Raw genomic sequence first — 24,639 nt, forward strand, 5'->3', positions numbered from 1 at the left:
AAGCTGGTAAGAAGAGGGAAGGACATATTTTGACTGACATTTGTCCAATAGAAATGGGTTGAGAAATTTTCTTTTATTGCTTCAGCTCATACAACATCCGTCTTTATGGAATACAGGGGGCTGGTGGGAAGCAGGTAAGCTGGATTCTTTAATGTGTCAAATAGTTCTTAGAAGTAAGGAAGAGACTAAGAGGTTACACATTAACTTGCCCTGTTATGTCTGCATTGACAGAGTCATCTTACAAGAGACCTCCATCTACTACGACAGGTCTGTTTGCCTCTAGGGCCTGAGCAATTTAAGTGGCACTATTTAAAATAGTGATTGCAAATGTGACTGTTGAACAATGGCACAAATATTTTAGTGAAATTATTTTAATTTTATTGAAATTTATTTATTTATTTATTTATTTATTTTTAAAAGATTTTATTTATCTGAGAGAGAGAATGGGAGACAGAGAGCATGAGAGCGGGAGGGTCAGAGGGAGAAGCAGACCCCCCACCGAGCAGGGAGCCCGATGCGGGACTCGATCCTGGGACTCCAGGATCATGACCCGAGCCGAAGGCAGTAGCTTAACCAACTGAGCCACCCAGGAGCCCCAATTTTATTGAAATTTAAATACAACTTTGATAAAAGTTGATTAGAATTGAATTTTTTTTTTTAAAGATTTATTTATTTGAGAGAGAGAGCACAAGCTGGAGGGGAGAGGGAGAGAGAATCTCAAGCAGACTCCATGCTGAATGCAGAGCCTGTCTTGGGGCTCGATCTCAGGATCCTGAGATCACGACCTGAACCGAAACCGAGTCAGACGTTTAACCGACTGAGCCACCCAGGCGCCCATAGAATTGAATATTTTCATTCAGGTGTTAGTTTTCCCTCTTTGCAGGAAGAGAGCATCTACAATAGATCCTAGAGACAAGTTACCAAATGCAAATGAAACAAAATGAGAATTTAGGAGGCAGGTTGTAATGCCAAGATTAGGAGCTGAGGTCAGAGTAGCAGGGGGAAGGTCATTTCAAAAGCATTCTCTGAACCAACCAGGGTACAGGCATTTTACACCAAAGCCCAACTCTCTGGTGTGGATGTGCTCGGAGCAGGAAAAGTGGGACAGACAGACACTGGACAGACAGTTGTAAGTTTCACTCTGAAATTATAGGGGAAATTGAACTGTGGTCGCAAAGAAATAGCTATGGACTCAGAGCAGGAGTGTCTTGTTGGAATCAGCCAATGTGGCTCTGGTGAGAAGACAGAATGAGACAGCGCCAGATCTGTGCGGTCCGGAGTGCCATTTGAGAAAGATGTCAACCTGCGTTTTCAGTGCTAACAATTTTTTTATTCTAAAATTTAGTAGGAGTCTTGGGGCGCCTGGGTGGCTCAGTTGGTTAAGCGTCTGCCTTCAGCTCAGGTCATGATCCCAGGGTCCTGGGATCGAGCCTCGCATTTGGCTCCCTGCTCGGCGGGAAGCCTGCTTCTCCCTCTCCCACTCCCCCTGCTTGTGTTCCCTCTCTCGCTGTGTCTCTCTCTGTCAAATAAATAAATAAAATCTTAAAAAAATAAAAAATAATAAAATTTAGGAGTCTAATGATAACATATGGTGAATTCTTTTGTTTTTCAGGGGAAGTCCAAAACAATACCCTGCTTCAATCCTAATACTTTATTACCAGGTAGGTGTTAATCTTGATCTCATCAGGTGAATTTTAACTGTGTGAATATGATTGCGTTGTTTACCTCCCAATACATATAGCTATATGTTATTAGTAAAGTTTCTTTACAATTTATTTTCTCTGTAGTAGGTAGCACTTTCAGACTGCTCTACACATGGGAGTAAACCTTTTGAAATAATAAACATTTTGTCCCTTTTTCCATTATTCTCTGAGGAGTTTCCTTTGGATTTTCATTTGCAAAAATTGCTACCTCTGTGTAAAGCATGAGCATAATAACATAACTTTGATATACTTCTAGGATTGGTCAGTGAGGTTCTTAACTAATCTCTAGAGTGAATTAGATTTTATATCTAATTTTAATAAGGTAAACTCTACAGTGCTACTATCCTATAGATGTTATTCTAATTATTTAGGTATACCTACACAGGTAAGAATTGGGTATAAAATACTCAAAACATAGTTTGTAGTTAAAGGTTGTTTTGTACAAAATTTTGGTCTTCACATTTCTCTGCCTAAATTATATGCTGTTTCTTAGTGTTTTGTTTATTTGTTTATTTATTTTTAAAAGATTTTATTTATTTATTTGACAGAGACACACCGAGAGAGGGAACACAAGCAGGGGGAGTGGGAGAGGGAGAAGCAGGCTTCCCGCTGAGCAGGGAGCCCGATGCGGGGCTCGATCCCAGGACCCTGGGATCACGACCTGAGCCCAAGGCAGACGCTTAATGACTGAGCCACCCAGGCGCCCCTGTTTCTTAGTGTTTTAAACAAAACCAAATAGGCTGATGCACTGTATGTATCATCTACGGCTTACATTTAATTGCTTTACAACAAACCAGTTTTTACCATGTGTTGAACATTTATCCACCATATTTGATCGAGAGTTCTAATGCAGAACTTAAAGATTACATAGGAATGGTTTGTTTTGTCCTGTCATAATAGGACTTCCGTGTTTTGCTGTTGAGGGAGATGTATAGAGAGGGCTAAGACAGAATGTTTAAAACCACAGTCTTTGAAGTCAGACTGTTTAGTTTTGAATCTGGCTCTGCCAGTTATTAGCTGGGTGACCGTGGGCAAATTATGTAACCCTTTGTGGTTCAGTTTCCCCATCTGAAAAATGGGGCTAATAATAGTACCATAATAGTACCTGTCTCATTGGTTTGTTGTGAGGGTTGAATGAGTTCATGTGAGATGCTTAGAATAGTGCCTCCTATGTAGTTAGTATTGGGTTAGGTGATGAATAAGTCAGGTAAATCCTTCAATAAAGTAAAAAACAACACAGATCCACTTCTTCTAAAGTGACTAAACTGGATCTGTACGTACACACATATATGTATATATCAGGTTTGGATAGCCATCTTTGGCTTATATAGTGATACATGGATAGAAATCACTATGAATATTAGGAAGAGGGCTCATCGTATTTTCCCATTGGTTATTTTCTCCGTGATGATTAGTTTAAGAATGCATATGTGAGGCTGTAGTTGAAAATGACCTCATTCGGAAAAGTTGTTTATAGGCAGTTTGTAATTTTGAAGATTATTGTTGGCATCTTCAAAATTATTATTAATTAATTTACTGTTTTGTGACATGTCCACCCGGTTGCACAGATCCTTTGCTGCGGGATTATTGGGTGTATGAAGGCTCTCTTACCATTCCACCTTGCAGCGAAGGTGTTACCTGGATATTATTCCGATACCCTTTAACTATATCCCAGCTGCAGGTGAGTATAGCACTTCAAATCTTTCAGAAGAAGTTCTGAGCTAAAGGTTAAATACTATTTCTGTAAAAGAGAAATGTCTGTTTTATGTTTTAGCTTCCTTTAGATCAGTCACATCTTCGCAGATGAAAGTTAGATGTCTTGAACCAGTGAAAGCAATTGAAAGGTCAGGGATGAATAAAAGCCAGCTATCGTTTATGATCTGTATTTTAAAAGTTAGTTTTTATAGAGTAAATACAAGTCACTGAAATAGTCAGACTTTTGATTAGTCTAGTTATTTCTTTGTGTGGGATTCCCCAGGAGTGAAGAGGAGAAAGGTCTTAGAAGTGAAATTGTTGCTTATTTCTGTGAGTCATGTGGGCTTTGTACAATACTTCTTCCTTGGCTTGCACAGGAAAAAAGTTCTGTAAGCAGAAGGGTGAAGGAGGTAAAAAGAATGCTCTGGAAAGAGCTGGATTGTTCTCTAGCTCCACTTCTGGTCACCTACTTCTCACCTTGGGTCTTGTGTAGGTGCTCTAAATGCTGATGCACAGTGGGTGGGGGCACTGAGTTGAACTGTCATGGGATGTTAGCTGGTGGAACATGAGGCAACATCATTATAATGTGTTTAAATAATGATTTTGATATTATTACAAAAGAGGTGCTTTAAATGTCTCCTGTCCTCCAGGGATCTCAGGGATGTGTTCTAAAAGGCTGTATTTTTTCCTTCATGATCAACCTCAGAAGGCTTAGGCTGTACTCCAAACAAATGAAGTTTCCTTCAGTGACTTTTTACAAATTTTTATTACATCTCCTATCACTTTCTAAGAACTTTAAGTTTATTAACTACTCAGTAAAGCCTTCCTTTGCTTGTCCTTAAATCTTCAAAATCCTTTCAACCTTTAACAGTTTCTTCTTCTTTTTCTTTTTCTAAGGATTAATTTTAAAACTTCCCAATTCAGCTTCTCCATCCTTTTACAGACTTTGATCACACCACCTTTCGGCTTTCATATTTTTAATATGACAAATCCCTTATTTATTCATATATCCCTGTGTTCTTAAAAGAAACTATTCCTGAGTGCCAAGCAGACACACAAAGAATATAGAGATTAAAACACAGTCTTTACCCTCAAAATGTTTACCATAGAGTAGAAGAGGCAGACAATCATACAGACGGTTATGTTGATTGTGAGGAGTAAGGTGCACCAGACACACATAGGAAAGAAACCCAACCTGGCCTAGGTGGGACCGGGAGTAATTCCTGAAAAATATTAGGAGTAAGTCTGGTAAAGAAGAGGAAAGAAATTAGAAATTTGAGCCTAATGTTAGGGATAGAAGTTTGGACTAATAATTACGGGTTTGGATTTTAACCACAAAGATGGTAGCTGCTGTAACAAAGAAACCTCAACATTCCAGTGACCTCTCACAGAAGAGATTTATTTATTTATTTTTAAAGATTTATTTATTTATTTTAGAGAGAGAGCATGGGTGTGTGCACATGCCAACTCAGGGGAGGGGCAGAGGGAGAGAGAGTCTTAAGCAGACTCCCTGCTGAGCTGGGAAGTGCATTCAGGATTCATGTCCAGGAAGGAGAAGAAATGGATTTGATGATGAGTTGAGCCCAAGTTGAGGAGGAGACAAGACAGTCGGCTGATTGCCAAACCTCAGTATACCTGGAGGAGATGATACCATGCAGGGAGCTAAGAAGGACTTAAGGACACCTGAGAGGGAGTGATGTCCTGGGGCCCAGGATGGGGGAGAGGATGGCCAACATGTGGAGGAGGGGAGGGAAGTTAATAGTGACAGATGCCTCAGAGAATTTAAGGAGGGTGGGTGCTGCCTGCCCGAGTGGCAAATAACTATACCTTATAGAAATGGGCCCAGATGCCACTGGGTAGTTTTGGGATCCAACCCGGTTCCGGATGATTGTCAGTGGTTTGGGTGCTTAACACTGTCCCCTTTCAACTCCTGCCCTTTATGATATCACAGTTCCTTTGAGATCCTCTTTCTATATAAGACCTTGTCAGGAAAATCTCACTGGTACTAGAGAAGGTTTCTACCTTTTCGGCCTGTTTTGTGTCCTCAGGTGGAGGAGTTTGGTTTCTTTTGACAGAAACCAGAATGAGACCTTCAGAGGCTGAGGTGGACATACAGATTTAGGGATCATTGGCATAAGAGAAGGAGCCAAGGGACACAAACAAATGAGATGAAAGAAAAGAGTACGGGAAAAGAAGAGTGGAGAAGATGGGAGAAGCAGTCTCTTGGGAGGTTTTCCTGAGAAAATTTTTATAAGAGAACTCTTTTATAAGAGAACTCTTCCAAAGCTGGTAGGGTCCCATGGGACTTACTACTCTCCATTTGCCATCTGGTTACTCCAAGTCACTTCTCTCGCTGATACCACATTTCCGAAGCAGGGAAGAAGGTTTGGGATGAGCAGGTGGGCATGTGAAGGCCGTTGTTGGCTGACCCGTCCAGGTCAGACTGAGACTGCAGCCTCAGCTGTCCTAAGCTGGGGCGGGAGAGTTGTGATTGTTCTGGGAATGACGTATATCAAAGAGCGAACATCCCTCTGCATTTACTTTTCCTACACCTTGCTTTTAGGGACAGTGATACACATTTCCTCATTGTTGCAGTAAGTAGCACAACATCTTAGATGACTAAGTTTCAAACACTGAAGCTTAATACGCAATATGTTTTGCTGGGGACTCATTCATTGCCCTTTACATGTCCCTGATTCTATGAACACAAGCAAATTACTGATAAGGTAGTATGTTGCTGTAGTCCCATCTTCCTTTACCCTTGTCATAGTCAGATGTTAGGATGTGGAATTTCTCCTTTGAGAGTAAGGTGGATAATTTATTCGTTAATTCATGCATTTGTTGATTAATTTGGTAATTTGGCATTTTCTATATTCCAGGAGCTGTAGTAAGCACTGCAAATGGAGGACCAATAAGACATGGTTCTGACCTCAAGGAATTCACCATCTGGGGGGAAAGGCAAATATGTTCACATTGAAAGAATAGTAATTTCATGTGAACAGTGCTTTGGTATGACATGAATATGCCCTAGCACATAGGACAGGCATCTGATAAGATTTAGCCATCTGGTAGACCCTTCCCAGGCCAGATAATGGGGTGTGGTGTGAGTGTTAGTGGGCATTGCCGACTGGGGAAGAAGACTCTGCATGGGCACAGAGGCCTTTGGAGATGCCCACAGTTAGTATAAAGGGCCAGGGTCATGAAATGCAGTTGGAGAGGGGATCATGGGCCTGACACTCACCAAGAGCCTTGATGTTGTGCTGTGGAGGCTTCCTGAAGACAGCAAGGAATTACTGGAACGTGAGAAAGAGAGAGAGACAAGACCAAGTCTAAATTTGAGAAACCTCTCTGTAGCTCCCGTATGAAGATGTCAATCTGAGTTAAGATTGTGAAGTGGGATGAAAGGAGAGGAATGGCTTTAGAAATAATAAAGCAGTAGAATCAGTAGAATTGGTGACTGATGACATAGGAGGGTTTTCAGGGAGGACAAAGCCACATATTACTCCCTGGATTTTGGCTTGAGTGACTGATGAGTGTAATGTCGCTCTTCACCGTGACAGGGGATAAAAATGGAAGAGCAGGCTTTATGCAGAGTACTATGAGTTTGTGGTTGTAAATGCTGAGAGTTTGAGGATGCCTTTGAGATGTCCCAAGAAAGGGATGTAATACATAGGTGATGGATGAAGCCACATGTGGAGAAGAGGAGATCCTTAAGGGAGAGAAAAAGAAACAATGCAGAGCATGGGGAGGGGAGCTGATAAGGCCATGCATTGGGACAGTTGTCCCCATGGAATGACTCAAGGGGTGGGAAGAGCCAGGAGGTTGGTGGGAGGTAATATCTGGAAGCCAAGAGAGGTGTGAGTTTTAAGGAGGAGGGAGTGGAGAGATGGAAAGTATCAGATTCTGCACCCACATTAAGTGAAGGGCGGAAAAGTATTAATTGGATTGAGCCACAAGGAGAGGTCTCAGGCATGGAGATGAAATGGAAGAAGCTGAGTCTGCAGTCCCATTTGTTCAGCATTGCTCTATTTAGGGGTATTTTTTTTTTTTTTTAAGATTTTATTTATTTATTTGAGAGAGAGAGAATGAGAGACAGAGAGCATGAGAGGGAGGAGGGTCAGAGGGAGAAGCAGACTCCCCGCCGAGCAGGGAGCCCGATGCGGGACTCGATCCCGGGACTCCAGGATCATGACCTGAGCCGAAGGCAGTCGCCTAACCAACTGAGCCACCCAGGCGCCCCTAGGGGTATTTTTCTAAAAATAGATCAAACCTTTAGTGAAGAATAAAACTTCTATCAGCACAATAAATTTCTCTTTATTGGAAGTTAGCTGAGATTAACCTTGTTGAGCCACAAAAGAGAACATTCTTAATTCCTCTTGGAATTCCATTAAGGATTCCCTTGCCAGCATGTTAATATGTGGGAATGTTACTGTTGAAGTGTACTGTGAATGTTAACTGATGTTCTGTAAATGTGAGCAATAAAGTTTTACTCCCCTGTTGACTAGCACGTTATGCCAAAATTCAGAGACAAATCACTGTGCCTGCCTTTGTGTCTGGCTGGCTTCAAAGGGAACCTTGCTTTCTGTTATTCCTTTGAGTAAGGCCGGTGACAGACTCTAATAACCTTACCCCACCAAGTCATTTCCTCGATTGTTGGGAAAACCTATATCTTCCTAATTGGGAGCCAAAGCCAAAGGAATGTGTATTGGAAAGAATAACATCAACTGCTCTTGAAAATAGATGACTTTCTAATTAGCTGCAGCTTTTTAAGAAAAAAGATTTAGGTACTATTAGCACAAAGCTCCATTACAGCATCTGTTCAGAGGACAACGGTGTTAAAATGCGTGTGCGCGCGCGCACACACACACACACATTAAAATGCATTTTAGGTTGTTTTTGGGAAAAAAAAATTACAATCTTTGGAGAATGTAAATTAGTCTGTTCTTGACTCAAATGTTTTAACTGTTGCTGCTCATATAACTTCAGAGAAAGCAGAGCAAAAACAGAAAGGGTCCAGAGAGGGCAGTAAAAATGAGGACTAAAGGGAAAGATGGGATTCTAGAATTCAGACCAAGAAAAATTGAGACGTCTCATATTATTACCCTTAAAGAGGAACAGAGACGGAGGGAGGGATTATAAAATATTATTTGTATATAAAATAACAAAAGGAACGACCAGTAGTAGGTAGAATCTTTGCATAGCTGAGTATTTTGAGAAATATAAAACTTTGTATTGAAGAAAAAATGTTTCCCTTTAGATCTCGGGGTTAATGTATGTAAATTAAGCTGCTGGGTATTATTATGGAAACAATTGGTCTCTTGAAATGTACCATCTGCCATAGGATAAGAATGTCTGCACTAGCCACATTACAGAAAAGGCTCTAAATCATCATAGTTTTTAATGAAATGCACAGCATCTCAATTAAGGAGGAGTCATCTTTTGACGTGCAGCGTTGACAGTTAAGCCTATCATGGAACATTCACATCCTCCTGGGTACTCAGAATTCTAGAGTGAGCAACTGGAAGCCCCTGCTCAACTGAATTTTTTCATCTTATTCTTGGTTAGCATACCATATGCTAGGGGAAAAAAACATGCAACTGGATGGATTTCAATGCGTGTAATTTTCTTTTATTTTGCTGTGATCTATAACTGTTAAATTACTTTTCAATAAATAGTGGTCTAAGCATTAGGAAGCTGAAGGAAAAAATTTTTTCAGCTGAATTGTTATGTTTGGAGATGAGATTCCAAGAACAGAATAAAATACCAAATTTCATCAAATCTGTCAACAAATTGTAGGACCCATCCTGATTTTCAGAGACATGAAAATGTGAACAATATTCGGAATTGATAATATGATGGCATGTGTGCAAGTATGCACACATACACAGAGAAATGATTAAGTTTACTCTCCGTTTTCTACTTTGCTTCTCTCTTCCTTTTCTGTTTCCCCCTTACTCATCTATTCCTACTTCTTAGTTTATCTGCTTTCTCCAGTTAGATGCTCCTGTCTTTGTTTTTTTCTTTCTCTTTCAACTTCAGTAACACCAGTGAAGCAAAGGAACATAAATGTGTTCACTGTTTTTCACTATGTGGATATATGTCTGTAAGAACTTGGAAAACCACTTCAATTTTCTTTTCTTCTTGGTTTTGCCTCCTCTTCATCCTTCCCCGTTATATAGTTCTTAGAGGTTGAGAAGTGGAACTCTTCCTAGCCCTGACAGCCCAAGTCAGGGTATGGTGTGTGCTTGGCCAGTGGGATCTGAGAGCCCATCTGGTCCTGGGTGACGAAAGAGGTCTGATTAGGTCCAGGACTCAGCAGCAGGGCCTTTCTTGTCTGTGTGCTCCCCACGTGGGTTCTAAAGACCCAAGTTGCTGTGGGACCACCACATGGTCATGTTTGAAAATGATTTCAAGTGATTGGGAACATTTGTTGTGAATTTTCTTCCGTATCCATGATTCTCAAACTTGGGTGGGCTTGTTCGAACACAGATTGCTGGGCCCCACCCCAGAGTTGCCGATCCAGTAGGACTGGGAGAGGAACTTACTCCAGGAAGCACGCTTTGAGGTCCCCTGTTTCTTGTCTACTGGCGTTTACCTCCATGTGTAATTTAGAACCGCATTGTAACAGCAGAATGCAGAGTTTCTTAAGGGAAGCATTGAATATCCAGTGGAAACCATGTGAGCCACATATATAAGATTAAGATTTCTAGTGTCCACAATAAAACAATCTAAATATAAATAGCTGAAATGAATTTAAATAGTATATTTTAACCCAGTGTACCCCAAATACCATTTTAACATGTAATGAATATAAAAAAGCATGAGTGGGGGGCGCCTGGGTGGCTCAGTTGGTTAAGCAACCGCCTTCGGCTCAGGTCATGATCCTGGAGTCCCGGGATCGAGTCCCGCATCGGGCTCCCTGCTCGGCGGGGAGTCTGCTTCTCCCTCTGACCCTCCTCCCTCTCATGCTCTCTGTCTCTCATTCTCTCTGTCTCAAATAAATAAAAATCTTAAAAAAAAAAAGCATGAGTGGGATTTTTTACATGGTTACTTCATGCTAAGTCTGACTTCACGGTGTGTCCTGTGTTGCCAACACATCTCAGTTCAGACCAGCCGCATTTCAGATGCTCAGGGGCCACACTGAGACCGTGCAACTCTAGATTCTCCTGGGACACTCCTTCTTCCCTTTCTTAAAATGTGTGGTTTTTAGGCACTTGTGGGGAGTTTGGGATGTATTTCCTCAGTGTCTTCCATGATAGAGAGTGCTTCCTCTGTGGTCACGAACTCTATAGACAGTAATTCTTTTTTTTTTTTTTCTTTAGGATTTTATTTATTTGACAGAGAGAAAGAGAGAGCACATGCAGGGGGAGTGGCATGCAGAGGGAGAGGGAGAAGCAGGCCCCTCACTGAGCAGGGAGCCCGATGCAGGACTCGATCCCAGGACCCTGAGATCATGACCTGAGCTGAAGGCAGACGCTTAACTGACTGAGCCACCCAGGCGCCCTAGATTGTAATTCTTGACTAAGTTTGCATTATGTGTAGCTCCTCGGTAGCTGCCCTCAAGTGAAGATGGGAAGACCCATGGCAGAGACCAGGACTGGGAATTGGAAGAAGGGCAAGATGGCATCAGTTGTACTGGGCAGAGGATCTTCTCTGAGCTCTTCCTCAGAAAAATTAGAAAGATGAGACTAAGGAGTCAGTGACAGATGAGTTGGTTTATGGATGAGAAGTCTTTAAAAAAAAACACAATGATTTTAGAAAAAAAGTGAGCTAGTGTGTTGAAGAAAATGAAATAACAGTAAGACTGAGTACATGAAAGGTGGTGAGTCCTATCAGTGACATAATCTCAGTATATATATGTATTTATGGACTATTTAAGTATAGCTGGCTTTTGACTCTTTCTTGATGACTTCCATCAGGAATTATATTACTTGAATTCATGTATTTTGTTGCCTGATGATAAAAGAAAAAATAAGACGAGAACGTTGACTTTGATGTGTTCTTTTTCTCTTAATTTTAACGTGGTAACAGAGATGCAAGTGAAAAGACATTTGTTAGAGGATATGCACAGGAACTTGGGAACTTTTAAAAATAATTAATGCCAAACCCTAAGCCCTGTAAATTAGCACTTTAAACACACTCCTAAAGAAAATGTTTTTAAAGCTGAACTTTGAGCGAATAATCTGGTTCATGAGTCAGTGAAGGTTGGAGTCAATGCTTTGGACCAAGCAGAGTGCACGCCTGATTCCGAGAATAGCTACTCAACTCTGCTGCCTTCAGAAGACAAGCATGTCTCCCTGAAGCTTGGGTTTCTGTCCTCTCTTTCTCTCTTGTAAATTGGTTAGAAACCAATAGCCATGTTTAAGTAGAGCAGCATTAAAAATTGACGAAATCATCCCTACTGATACGTGAGATAGTCTCTGTACTGCCCTGACATTTGAATTTCGTTGCAGACTTTTATCCTGAAGTATCATTCTGCTCGTTTCTCACTCTCTCTCTTTTCAGTGGGAGATACTGCAGTACGCGCTTGATACCATTTGAAGTGACTAAAGGTTTTGAGGGGTGGTTACTTCAGAAAAATTGGCGTTTCAGAAAGACGTGTTTTCCCCTCCATCTCTGTTGTTGTTTGAAGTCTTCAAAGTGTTGCTATGATCAGAGAAAAACATTTCTTGTGAAATAGTTCTCTCCAAGAATGCAGTGATTTGAGACTGGCTGGCTGTGGATTCCGATCGTCTGTTCTAGAAGAAGCTGTTTTCACAGAATTCGCTTCAGGCTGAGGTCTGGGGCTTGAAAGATTTATTCGTCTCTTCAGAATATGTAAATATAAAATTAACCTAGTTTTAAAATAAGCTTCAAAGTCAATCAGAAATGGAGTCTTTCTTAAAATGTGCTTAGGCAGTACACTTTCTAGTCCGCATTGCTCATTGGTGACCCCGTGCATAGCGTGTGGATTCTGGTTGCCGCCATTCCTTGTGATTACATGTAGAAGGGGGTACGAGGAGGGCAGGACTTTGTTTTCTCAGTCAATTGGTTTATTATTTCCAGTATACTTTTTGCACAGAAAATTTTAGCTAAATATTTATCTCAAGATGCTAAAGGTTTGGCTTCAAAAGAAGTTGTGCCAGTATCTACCGAACCCTTCTGTGTGCCGTGGAAGTATGCTGAGTGATTCTCATGAATTATCTTGCTTCTTTTTTTTTTTTTTTTTTTTTTAAGATTTTATTTATTTATTTGAGAGAGAGAGATGCAGCGAGAGCAGGAACACAAGCAGGGGGAGAGGGAGAGGGAGAAGCAGGCCTCCCACTGCGCAGGGAGCCCGACGCGGAGCTCGATCCCAGGACCCTGGGATCATGACCTGAGCTGAAGGCAGATGCCTAACGACTGAGCCACCCAGGCGCCCCGAATAATCTTGCTTCTTACACTGTCCTTGCAAATGCTGTTATTGTCATCCCTTACATCCATGTGAAAACTGAAGCATAAAGAGGAGACATAGTCTGGCCGTTTGGGTCTTAGGTGTCCGAGCCAGGGTGTGAATTGGGCTTTTAAAAATTTTATTTTTTTTGAAAGATTTTATTTACTTATTTGAGAGAGAGCACAAGCAGAGGGAGTGGAAGAGGGAGAAGCAGGCTCCCTGCTGAGTGGGGAGCCTGATGGGGGACTCGATCCCAGGCTCCTGGGATCATGACCTGAGCTGAAGGCAGTCGCTTAACTGACTGAGCCACCCAGGTGCCTCTGAGCTGGGCTTTTGATGCATAGCCCAACTGCCTTCATATTCTCCTGTTTGAAAAAGCCTGACTAGTTTCCTTTCCACTCCGTGCTTAGAGAAAATTCAGTAAAAATACGTGCCACAAATAAGGACAGGGGATTCTCATGCAGGCTTGGCTCTGGAAGTTTTCCAGGTGCAGCAGACAGTAGGTGATGCTCATATTATATTCCCAACCTAAGATCCCAAGAAGGTCTAGGGAAAAACCACTGTGTAGATTAAACAGCTAATTGCTTATGTCACTGGCACTTCTGTAGAAGAATAGCACGTAGGTATGATAAAAAAGCAAAAAGCAGGACAGTACCAAGTGAGTCAGTCTTATCCCATGTAGGGAAATGAACATTTAGGGAAATCATTTGGAGACATGAGAAAATCAGGCCTTAGAGGTTAGATTTCTAACTTGCTTTCTAATATAACAAGCGACTTCCTTTTCCCTCAGCTCTGTTTCCCAACATGTATGCGAGTTTTTGGAATATTAGAATCCTGTGAGAGTCCATTCTTTTGGGGTCCGGGAGCCTCTTCTTAGGAAATGCACGTGTAAAATTTTGCATATCATTCAGGGGTTTCATGAGTCCCTCAAGTCTCTAGGGGTGTCTATATTTTTATTAGAACCCCTGAATTCGTGGATCTCCTGCATTTCATTTTAGTTCATGAATGGCAGACTTCTGTGTCTGTGCTGTAGGAAGAACTTCTGTAGATAAAGCCCTGTGATACAGACCTGGCGGACTTTTGGGGGATTGATGCTGTTTAAAGCAGTTCCATATCCTGCGATATATGGAAGATGCGGGTTATACTGGCTTGATGGGAATTTCTGAGGAGGTGGCAGTGGAGCTGGGAGAAGAGCAGGTGGACTTGGACTTGTCAGACCCAGCTAACGTGGAAACTCTCTTAATCTTTCAGTTTTCCTCTTTTGTGAAAGGAATGAGGACTGTGTCGTGTGACCATGTGGCATTTAAGCGAATGGCAGACGATGAGTCCTGTAGATAAATCGACTGATGGGAATGAGTCTGGCGAATGTTCATCACGTTTGCTTGTTGTTCAGCTACTCCTCGGAGGGTTCAGCTTCTCGGAGGGTTCAGCTACTCCTCAGAAGTTTCTTAGGGGGCACAGACCTGTCAAGTCGGAGAAACTGACCCTTGGGACTCTGGGACTTTCTTAACGTGTAATGAGAATCCATGGGATCTGGGGAGGCCACCTGAGAAAGGGAGATGAACGTGAAAATTGATACTGCCAAGGGGGGGAAGTTGGGCTTACATTTTTGGAAAGTCCAAGGTTTTCATTAGACCAGTGTTCTTCAGAAAGGTAGAAGAGCAGCAGAGAGAGTCTTGTGATGAAGGACACCTCCATCTGATAAATCTAACGCCTGATCAGTGCTAACATACAGAAATACTGGAATTCATTAATTAAAGCTATGCTTGGAACACTTACTCATTTGTTCGCCTCTTATTATATTACAGACAGGCGTGAGAACTTTTAGAGAGAGGTGTGTTGCATTTTGGCATGAGCAAATCCAGCAGGTTTCTGTGGCTGTTGGGGTTGTCTGGAGACCTTACTACCTCTCCTTCTGCTGTCTCCACTTCTTGTGCAGCAGTGATGTCTCATGTCTTACTAGGTTTGGAAGAATTAAGTCCGTCTTACTCTTCCTTTTTTTTTTTTTAATTTTATTTATTTGACAGAGAGAGATACAGCGAGAGAGGGAACACAAGCAGGGGAGTGGGAGAGGGAGAAGCAGGCTCCCCGCAGAGCAGGGAGCCTGACGCGGGGCTCGATCCCAGGACCCTGGGATCGTGACCGAAGGCAAGACGCTTAATGACTGAGCCACCCAGGCGCCCCCCGTCTTACTCTTCTTGAAGATTAATTTTCATTTTCTTTTTACAAACTGCTACAATTTATGCATATTTTAAGTCACTGAGGGAACTCCAGTCTTGTTCATGTCTAGTAAATAATCAAGCTGTTTTGCTCTGTTTTTATTTTCAGATCGAAGAATTTCGCAGGCTGAGGACACATGTGAAGGGGGCAGAGCTCGTGGAAGGCTGTGATGGGGTTTTGGGAGACAATTTTAGACCCACTCAGCCACTTAGTGACAGAATCATTAGAGCCGCATTTCAGTAGCCAGAGAGAATGGGAACAAGACGGCCTTCACCTGGGTATGTGCAGATTGAGTAAGGAAAATGGGGCTGCCAGTCCTGTAAACCTGTCACACCAGAGTTAGTCTCACGGTGATCCTGATGATGTAGCAGTGTGAGTGCACTTTGCTTTGATGAAAGGGATGACACGTTCTCAAACCCTTTTAATTACAAGTCACGTGGCTTTAAAAATTTCATGCAGTGTTGAAAAAGAACCTCCGATCCTTGTGTTTTCCCACCAGAGCAGCCTTTAATTCCCATTTTGCTTTACTACTGGCCTTAATCAGGTAAGGAGCCCCAAGGCAGAGAAGCATCCCCTCTTTATTCAAGGTAAAGAGGTAAAAGTCCTTTTTAGGGCTCCCTATGCTGCCCCCTTGAAATGGCAGCAGTCCCCTCCTGATGACTGAGGAACATAAAGGGATCCTCTGGAGGGGTTTGTGAGCCTCAGGGCTGACCCTCCTCTAATGCATGTTTGACTTCTTTATCGGGGTAGGCGAGGGCAGATCTGGCGTGCTTTAAAATCCTAGTCCTGTGGAAGTGCTTTTATTTGGAAGATCAAGAAGCACTTACTAGGTATATGAATATGGTATGTTTTTTTATTGACTGAAACATAATCTATGCATTTTAATATATTGGATTGAATATATGCATACCTTATCCCCAAAGAGCTGACAAAATAAAACCTCACAGACATGGCAAAGATCAAATATACATAAATGACTATATCCTGGATTATTTCTTTACCTCGTGAATTGCCTAAGAATGCATAACATAGGTCAGCGCACATAGCTGGCCAACTGCTGCTTCCCACAAGAGGAAGGCATCGGTTGGAAGTTACGTAGGTAAACAGGACAGAGCTTGGACTTGGTATAATGGACCGTGGTGAGTATAAGCTCACATTCTGTGCAAGTGGAACAGTACAGAGTGGGAGTCACAGATGAATAGAAGTCTCTGGCTTCAAGAAGCTCAAACAGTGTCTTGAGCTAGACCGTTGACATGGGAATTTTCAGAGGTGATCAATTTGTCCATGTGTTCTCCAATCCATTTTTCTTGCTTCTCTATTACTATAACCATATATATCCAGTACTCCGTCCAAACTGTCTTTTTTCTTTGTGAATGTGCTTTGCTCAGACAGTCCTTCCCACCCCTCTTGTTGCCTGTTGAAATCCTAGCTACCCTGCAGGCTCAACCCAAATCCTGCTCTCAGCACGGATTCTCTGCTTCTCCCTTAAATTGTACCTTTCTATTCACATTCTTTCTTCCATTTAGCTGTTTGTGTATTTCTTACTTTCTGTGTTACAGTCGAGCTTTTAAAGGGTTGAAACATGTTCATTTTGCTTTGAATCCATTGTGACACATAACACTTGGTGTCTTGAATGTCCGTTGGCCCATTAGCAATTCTTGAGAGCTACACGTAGCTTATATCAGCCAGCCACATGCCAGTCATTTCCTGACTCTTCGTTTCTGAGTTAGCTGGTATGGTTCTTCCTCTTCTGATTTTGGAGAGGGTGAGGGCCAGGCAAAGTTGCTTTGGTAAGGCTGCGAAGGGACTTTCTGTAATTCATATGTGGTAACATGAGAGAACGTGCAAGAGTGCTTTAAGCTGAGCCTTATGATGGAGGGATTAAAGAATTCAAATTATATTTGATTAAAAATCACTACCGTGTGATTGGTTCTGGGTATCAAAGGTCAGAAGAACAGATGTGTCTGCTCTCAGAAAACTTAGAATCTCCTGTGGGGAGCCTGAGAGTAGAAAAATAAATACTAAAATAAATACTTCAGAAAAAATACAACTACAACTTATAATAAATCCATGAATGAGAAGACAAAAAAAGGCAGTGAAGGAGATTTCAGGTGGAGGGAGTATCTTTTGCAAAGGCCCTAAGGGGCTATTCCCTGTGGAGGTAAGACTTTGATGCATTGAGGTACACAGGAAGGCCCTGTGAGTCTGGGGTGTAGGACTCAAAGGGGCAGGGCTCTTACCTTGGAGGCCTTGTCAGCCTCGTTAAGGCATCTTTATTTTGCTGTTGATGCATTGAGAACCTCTAAAGACTTCTGCTCAGGGGCGTGGCCTGACCTCATGTATGTTTCCAGTAGATCACAGTAGCTGCAGAATGAACAGATTGGATGATAGTGGGCCAGGGGTAGGAGTAGGGAGGTATTTTGGAAGTCTGCCGGGTAGCCGAGGTGAAAGACGCAGAGACTCGGGTACTAGACCAGGAGCCGTGGAAATGGGGAGAAGTTGAAGTATGTTTAGTAGACCTTGAAAGTGATAGTACCTAGTTGACAAATTGGATGATGGTGGAGAGAGACGGAAATATCAAAGATAACTTCTGGGATTTGGGGGCTTTAGAAACTGTGTGCGGGTGAAGTGCCGTCATCGAATGACAGCAGGAAAACTGGAGGAGACTCTTGGGAAGTTAAAGAGTTGAGTTGGAGCTCATTGAATGAGAGGTGTCAGTCGCACTAGTGGACCCTTCATGCAGCTAACTGGACTTTCAGAAGCGGAGATCAGAAAGGAGGTCTGAACCAAATAGGGGAGTCATTGAGTCATTGGCATGGAGCTTGGATATACATGTATCACATTCTAATGCTGCATGGGATCGTCTCATTAAGTGTTCACAAAATTTAATGTGAGACTTGGTAGGTAAGTTCACAGAAGCACAGAGAAGTTAGATCACTGGCCAAGATAACACAGTCTTTGAGCAGCAGAGCTGAAATTGGACCCAGGCAGCCTGGCTGGCAGAGCCTCTTTTTTACCCACTGCCCATCAGGGGTCAGGGAGCATGCCCAAGCTTGCCGTGAGGGTGGTGTGTCAGAGCGGAGTCCAGTGGGAAGGGAGGAGGGGCAGATACGGTGTGATGGCAGTGGTTGATGAGCTGGGTGGGAGGAGAGCAGAAGGCTGCGGCAATAGAGGGGGTGAAGGGATCCAGGGACACTTTTTAAACAAAAAAACCACTAGCCCTTGTCTGTATGTGGGGGTAATGAGCCAGTCGGTGGGAGGCGATGAAGATGCCACTTCTCAGGGGGGCTAATCCTAGCTGTGCAGTCTCTGAAGACTTGAGAAGGGATGGAATCTGGGGTGCCTGGCTGGCTCAGTTGGAAGAGCATGAGCCTCTTGATCTGGGGATCTTGAGTTCGAGCCCCACCCCGGGTGTAGGGATTACGAAAAAAGAAAGGTAATGAAATCCTAAGCAAATGTGGAGATTGCCTTTATTACAAGAAGGGACACTTTCTGGGCTGTAATAGGAAGGGAGACGGAGGCAGTGGTTTGTAGAGTTAGCATTTCCGTGACTTGCCTTTCTTATTTAAGGAAGAGTGGGGCTGCGGCTAGGAGAGGTGAGAGGAGAAGGGAAGGTGGGAGACTGGAGCAGAGGGGAAGGGGGATGGGGGCTCGCAGGAGCGACCCAGTAGGAGGGGCAGGTGGGCTGGCAGGAGGTGTGTGGTGAGGTTTGGTGAATGTGAATTTATTAATTTCTCCAGTCTAGGTTTTGTGTCCTCTCTGAGTATCAGTAACTGTAAATGACACTTTTTATGAAATCACATTATTACCATGAACTTTGATCCACATCTAGCCCTAGACCAGAGTTGCCTTTCTCTAAATATCTAAATAACCATCACTCTTTTATCTCCCCCATACGTGCACACAGACTGAAATGCTGTTGATGAGATTATGCGTATTTCAGATGCTTCATATTCCTTATATGATAGGAAGATAATGTATAATTTTTCAAGGCTTTAAATTAATTATGATCTAGGTCTTTTCAAAGGAGGACGGATTTGTATCCTTATCTTGGTGACTGAGATGACTTAAAAGGGGTCACTTTCCCCCAAATTCCTAAGAATGGTGCAGGAATTCTTTCAAAGGCAACTCCAGTTCTGACTTCATCCTTCTATGAATACATTTTTGACCCTTTTATCTTGAAATGTGTAATACAAATCTAGTCATAGTTCTACATAAAAACTATATTGGGAAATCAGACTTATGGATGTGTGCTTTTTATTTGATATTTAATAATGCCCTAAGGCAGGTAATTCAAATTTTTATTAAAGTGAAATGATTTGACAGTCAGACTTTGAATTTAATGCATGAATGTTTCACTTAAGCTCTTGGAACTGAAAAGGAAAAAAAATTTTTTTCTGGTGGTTCTCTAAAAAAATGTTTAAAATAATTCAGATTTATTTTAGCTATGTCTTACTAAAATAACTTTAGTTTTTAGACTTAAAATGACTTTTTTTTTTTTTTTGCATGACATGTCTAGACATCTGGAGGGCTTTGATAACCAAGACTTATTATTTCCATGAATAATCTGTGACTTTTTATATTACCATTTAAGAAGTATGAACTATGGTTTTATACTTGCTTAAAGAACTAGCACATAACTCATCCAGGTGCTGGAAATTCTTTAGTTTGGCAGCGCTAGTTCAGATTTCTGGGAGCCAGTGGACATGAAATGATCCTTTACCCATTGAATTTTCTGTATGAGAACCAAATATTAATAATAACAAACAAAAAACAACACCAAAGTTTTGGTCCAGTTTACTTGTTGCTCTTGGTATCTTAATACTGGTACTTAGTTCTGATGAGATGATTACTTGCCTGTTCCATGAAGTTTTAGCCCATTATTTAGAGCTTTTCTGACTACTCGAAGACTTGTCTGTTTCCCCAGTAGCTCAGATATCGTTAAGCTGCACATGTATACAGTAACTATACTTAATTATAATTATTTATTTTCTGTAAAACGTATGCCACAATGCTCTTTAAATAGTTTCCTTTCTTCCCCCCCCCTTAAAAGGGGGAAGAAATCTAAGTATGCCTCCAAGCAAATTAGGGGAAAAAATAAAGGAAGAAGAAAAAAGAGGGTTATAAACCAAATGACTCTGAAGGATCCCTTTTCAGGCTTGCCCTCATTTTTGTTTCTGGGTCTTTGAAGCTGTCCTTGACTGTGTTGAACTCTTCCCCCCATGTACTTTTGCAATTAATAATGTTGACTTTTTAGCTTTAATAACACTCACAAGCATCAGTTTCTTACCCGTTCTCTTTTATAACATAAAGAGTTATAGGTTAGAAAAGGATAAGGCGTTCTAGAAAAGGAGGGGCTGCGTGGGGAAAGGGAGAGCGTCAATTCTGAATGACCAAGTAGGGAAAAGCTATTATCCTTCCTAGACAAATGGAAAGCTCAAAGCCATATGTTCAGTCAATAGAACTTGGACTTTTCCTCACTCGAATAATTTAACTTGATGCACAGCATTAGGGTGAGAAATGAAAACTGGATGGATATAGCTGTTTTCTATTTACTGTATCCTATAGAATTTCTTGAAAATGGAATGGTTTCCTACAGGATTTCAAAATGATTTCAGGAAAAGGACAAAATATCAAGGGTGCTCAACCTGTCTATTATGTTTTGATTATGTGATATAAAAATTGTTATTAACCCAAGAATGAAAAGCATCAAAGCTGTATAGGCATTTCTTTAAGATGACTCAACAAGGCAAATAATCCTTACTTCCACATATATTCCTTTCTATGTTTTAGAAATGTTAATGATTTATTGTGGATAAAAATTGCAGAATGATTTGGTTTTTCTCTCCCCTCCCCCCCAATGAATTCAAAGAAAATTGTGTTTGGGAGGAAGAAAAGAGAACATTTTGCAGTCATGGGCCAACTTGTATGTTGAACATTCATATAGTCTGATACCTTAAATATGGTAGGTTTCATGATTTTAAACCTAGTGCATATGTTTTCCATAAGAAAATTCCTGAGACCAGGTGATCTCCTCTAAACATGTTCTCTTATGCCTTTTGCATCATGGGTGCTCATTTTGGGTAATTTCCTCAGATCAATTTTTTTAGCTCCATTTTTCCACTTAGAGACGAATTATTAAGAAAACCATACTCCTAAGGAGACACTCATTTCAGTTTCCTCCTCATTTATTTGCTGTCCATTCTCTCGAGTTTCTCTTTTTCATGATGGAGTTTACAGAGACTGAGGAAAGCAGTCATTCTGGAACTGGGGAGGTATAAAAGCTCAGCACTCAGCACTCAGACGGACCTTCCAGGAGGCCACTTCCGGTTGGAGTCCTCACAGCTCAACCTGTGAGGAGGCATGCTTGCTTGCTAGGGGACAGAAAACCTACAGTTTCTGTTCCCACCAACTGCAGATGACCTAGTCCCAGACTAGGTCTCTCTATTAAACTCTAGTATTGAATGCCCGACTGTCTGTCTGACTTTTCTTTTGGAGGTGTCAAAGACATCTTAAACTCAATATATACAAGGGTGTATTTACAATCTTTCTTCACAGACCTGGCTCTCTTCCAGTTTTCGTAGAACCAGAGTTACACTTGACACCTCTCTTCCTCTCCTCACCTCACATTTCTAACTGATCATCCAGTTCTGCAGATTTGCCTTCTGACAGCTCCCAAATCTGTCTCTGTGTCCCCATCCCCAGCATCACACACCATGAAGTTAGCCCCATTTCTCACCTAGACTGTCACAAAAGCACCCCCCTCTCTTCTACATAGGATTATTAAAGAAAGATTGATAAAAGACACGGAAGATGTGGTGTCTACATAGGATTATTAAGGAAAGATTGATAAAAATAAAAGACATGGAGGACATGGTGCAGTCAGGCTTGTGTGTCAGCTGTGATTGGTTGAAAGGGACAATGAAGCTCGCTCTCAGCACAGTGGGAAGGGGTGCTGTGACTAGTTGGCAACACCTGCCGTTGGGAGTTTGGTGGTGGTGGTGATTGCCATCCATAACGAAAGGTACTATTATTGGCATCTCATTTAATGTGTGCTTTTAAGGTACAGAGTTTTTTGAAAATGGGCTTTGGAAAACCTATCTGCATTAGAGCTACTGATCCGCAGCTAGGTGTTAGTAGTTATCCAGGAAACATGGAAGCATGACGAAATGACTGAAGTCCTCTTTTTAACATTTTCATTTTGTTATGCAGTAGTTATGGTCCTGACGATTATACATAGCAAATTGCTTACATATAGCAAACCTAGGGAATCTCAAATCTCAGCATGGAAATGAAATGGCATGAGGGTGAGGAAATAATTATGCCGTGACGGTGAGGAGGAAACTACCCCGGACCTCTTGAAAGCCATCTCCTGAAGAAGGGAAAACGGTGAGTTAGAGAAGAAACCATGTAAGAGAAAGATATTGATAGGACCCTCAAAAGGGTGAGAACATATTTTAAAATATTTTTAGTAAAAATACACCATAAAAAGGTCGTTTAACTGTATAGGTCTTGGAAGTGCGTGTGTGTGTGTGCGCATGAGTGTGTATGTGTGTATAGGTTTGCCTTATTTTGGGGGCTGCTTCAGTTTTTTTTTTTTATGTTAATCACCATTTAGTTTTTGATGTAGTGATCCATGATTCATTATTTGTGTATAACACCCAGTGCTCCATTCAGTACGTGCTGTCTTTAATACCCATCACCAGGCTAACCCATCCCCCACTCCCCTCCCCTCTAGAACCCTGTTTGTTTCTCAGAGTCCATAGTCTCTCATCGTTCGTCTCCCCCTCCAATTCCCCCCCCTTCATTATTCCCTTCCTACTATCTTCTTTTTTTAGAAACATATAATGTATTATTTGATTCAGAGGTACAGGTCTGTGATTGAACAGTCTTACACGATTCATAGCGCTCACCATAGCACATACCTTCCCCTGTGTCTATCACCCAGCCTCCCCATCCCTTCCACCCCCCACCACTCCAGCAACTCTCAGTTTGTTTCTTGAGATTAAGAATTCCTCGTATCAGTGAGATCATATGATAACATGTCTTTCTCTGATTGACTTATTCCGCTCAGCGTAATATCCTACAGTTCCATCCACGTCATTGCAAATGGCAGGATTTCATTCCTTTTGATGGCTGCATAATACTCCATTGTATATATATACCACATCTTCTTTATCTATTCATCTGTTGATGGACGTGTAGGCTCTTTTCCATAATTAGGCTATTGTGGACATTGCTGCTATAAACATCGGAGTGCACGTACCCTTTTGGATCACTACATTTGTATCTTTGGGGTAAATACCCAGTAATGCAATTTCTGGGTCGTACAGTAGCTCTATTTTCAACTTTTTGAGGAACCTCCATACTGTTTTCCAGAGTGGCTGCACCAGCTTGCATTCCCACCAACACTGTAGGAGGGTTCCCCTTTTCTCCACATCCTCACCAACATCTGTCGTTTCCTGACTTGTTAATTTTAGCCATTCTGACTGGTGTGAGGTGGTATCTCATTGAGGTTTTGATTTGGATTTCCCTGATGCTGAGCGATGTTGAGCACTTTTTCATGTGTCTGTTGGCCATTTGGATGTCTTCTTTGGGAAAATGTCTGTTCATGTCTTCTGTGCATTTCGTGATTGGATTCTTTGTTCTTTGGGTGTTGAGCTTGATAAGTTCTTTATAGATTTTGGATACTAGCCCTTTATCTGGTATGTCATTTGCAAATATCTTCTCCCATTCTGTCGGTTGTCTTTTGGTTTTGTTGACTGTTTCTTTTGCTTTGCAAAAGCTTTTTATCTTGATGAAGTCCCAATAGTTCATTTTTGCCCTTGCTTCCCTTGCCTTTGCTGATATTTCGAGGAAGAAGTTGCTGCGGCTGAGGTCGAAGAGGTTGCTGCCTGTGTTCTCCTTTAGGATTTTGATGGACTCCTGTCTCACTTTGAGGTCTTTCAACCATTTGGAGTCTATTTTTGTGTGTGGTGTAAGGAAATGCAGAATTCTTCTGCATGTGGCTGTCCAATTTTCCCAACACCATTTGTTGAAGAGACTTTTCCATTGGACGTTCTTTCCTGCTTTGTTGAAGATTATTTGACCATGGAGTTGAATGGGAGTCCATTTCTGGGCTCTCTATTCTGTTCCATTGATCTATGTGTCTGTTTTTGTACCAGGACCATACTGTCTTGATGATCACAGCTTTGTAATAGAGCTTGAAGTCCAGAATTGTGATGCCACCAGGTTTGCTTTTCTTTTTCAACATTCCTCTGGCTCTGCGGGGTCTTTTTTGGTTCCATACAAATTTTAGGATTATTTGTTCCATTTCTTTGAAAAAAGTGGGTGGTATTTTGATAGGGATTGCATTAAATGTGTAGATTGCTCTAGGTAGCATTGACATCTTCACAATATTTGTTCTTCCAATCCATGAGCATGGAACGTTTTTCCATTTCTTTGTGTCTTCCTCAATTTCTTTCATGAGTATTTTATAGTTTTCTGAGTACAGATTCTTTGCTCCTTTGGTTAGATTTATTCCTAGGTATCTTATGGTTTTGGGTGCAATTGTAAACAGGATTGACTCCTTCATTTCTCTTTCTTCTGTTTTGGTGGTGGTGTATAGGA

At 41.7% G+C, this 24,639-nt stretch overlaps 1 protein-coding gene across 12 annotated transcripts in view; it reads left to right on the forward strand.

The window, feature by feature from the left end:
- CA8 (carbonic anhydrase 8) overlaps positions 1-24,639 on the forward strand; it is a 93,541-nt gene that overhangs the window by 50,615 nt on the left and 18,287 nt on the right. For 3 of the 12 annotated variants that reach the window (XM_045896511.3, XM_064588291.1, XM_064588289.1), the window contains 3 exons: positions 1,613-1,661; positions 3,272-3,384; positions 15,139-15,308. In XM_045896511.3, the coding sequence (XP_045752467.1) occupies positions 1,613-1,661; positions 3,272-3,384; positions 15,139-15,273 (297 nt within the window). In that variant the 3' untranslated portion in view covers positions 15,274-15,308. Of the gene's footprint in view, positions 1-1,612; positions 1,662-2,251; positions 2,454-3,271; positions 3,385-6,277; positions 8,266-11,903; positions 12,589-15,138; positions 15,309-22,242; positions 22,436-24,639 lie in introns of those variants that run through there. The other 9 variants (XR_010410696.1, XR_010410697.1, XR_010410694.1 and 6 more) reach the window with 8 other exon arrangements.

Source organism: Mirounga angustirostris, unplaced genomic scaffold (genome assembly GCF_029215605.1).
Source record: "Mirounga angustirostris isolate CCGP_5_RB_7025 unplaced genomic scaffold, mMirAng1.0.hap1 SCAF_4, whole genome shotgun sequence".
Classification (NCBI taxonomy): domain Eukaryota; kingdom Metazoa; phylum Chordata; class Mammalia; order Carnivora; family Phocidae; genus Mirounga; species Mirounga angustirostris.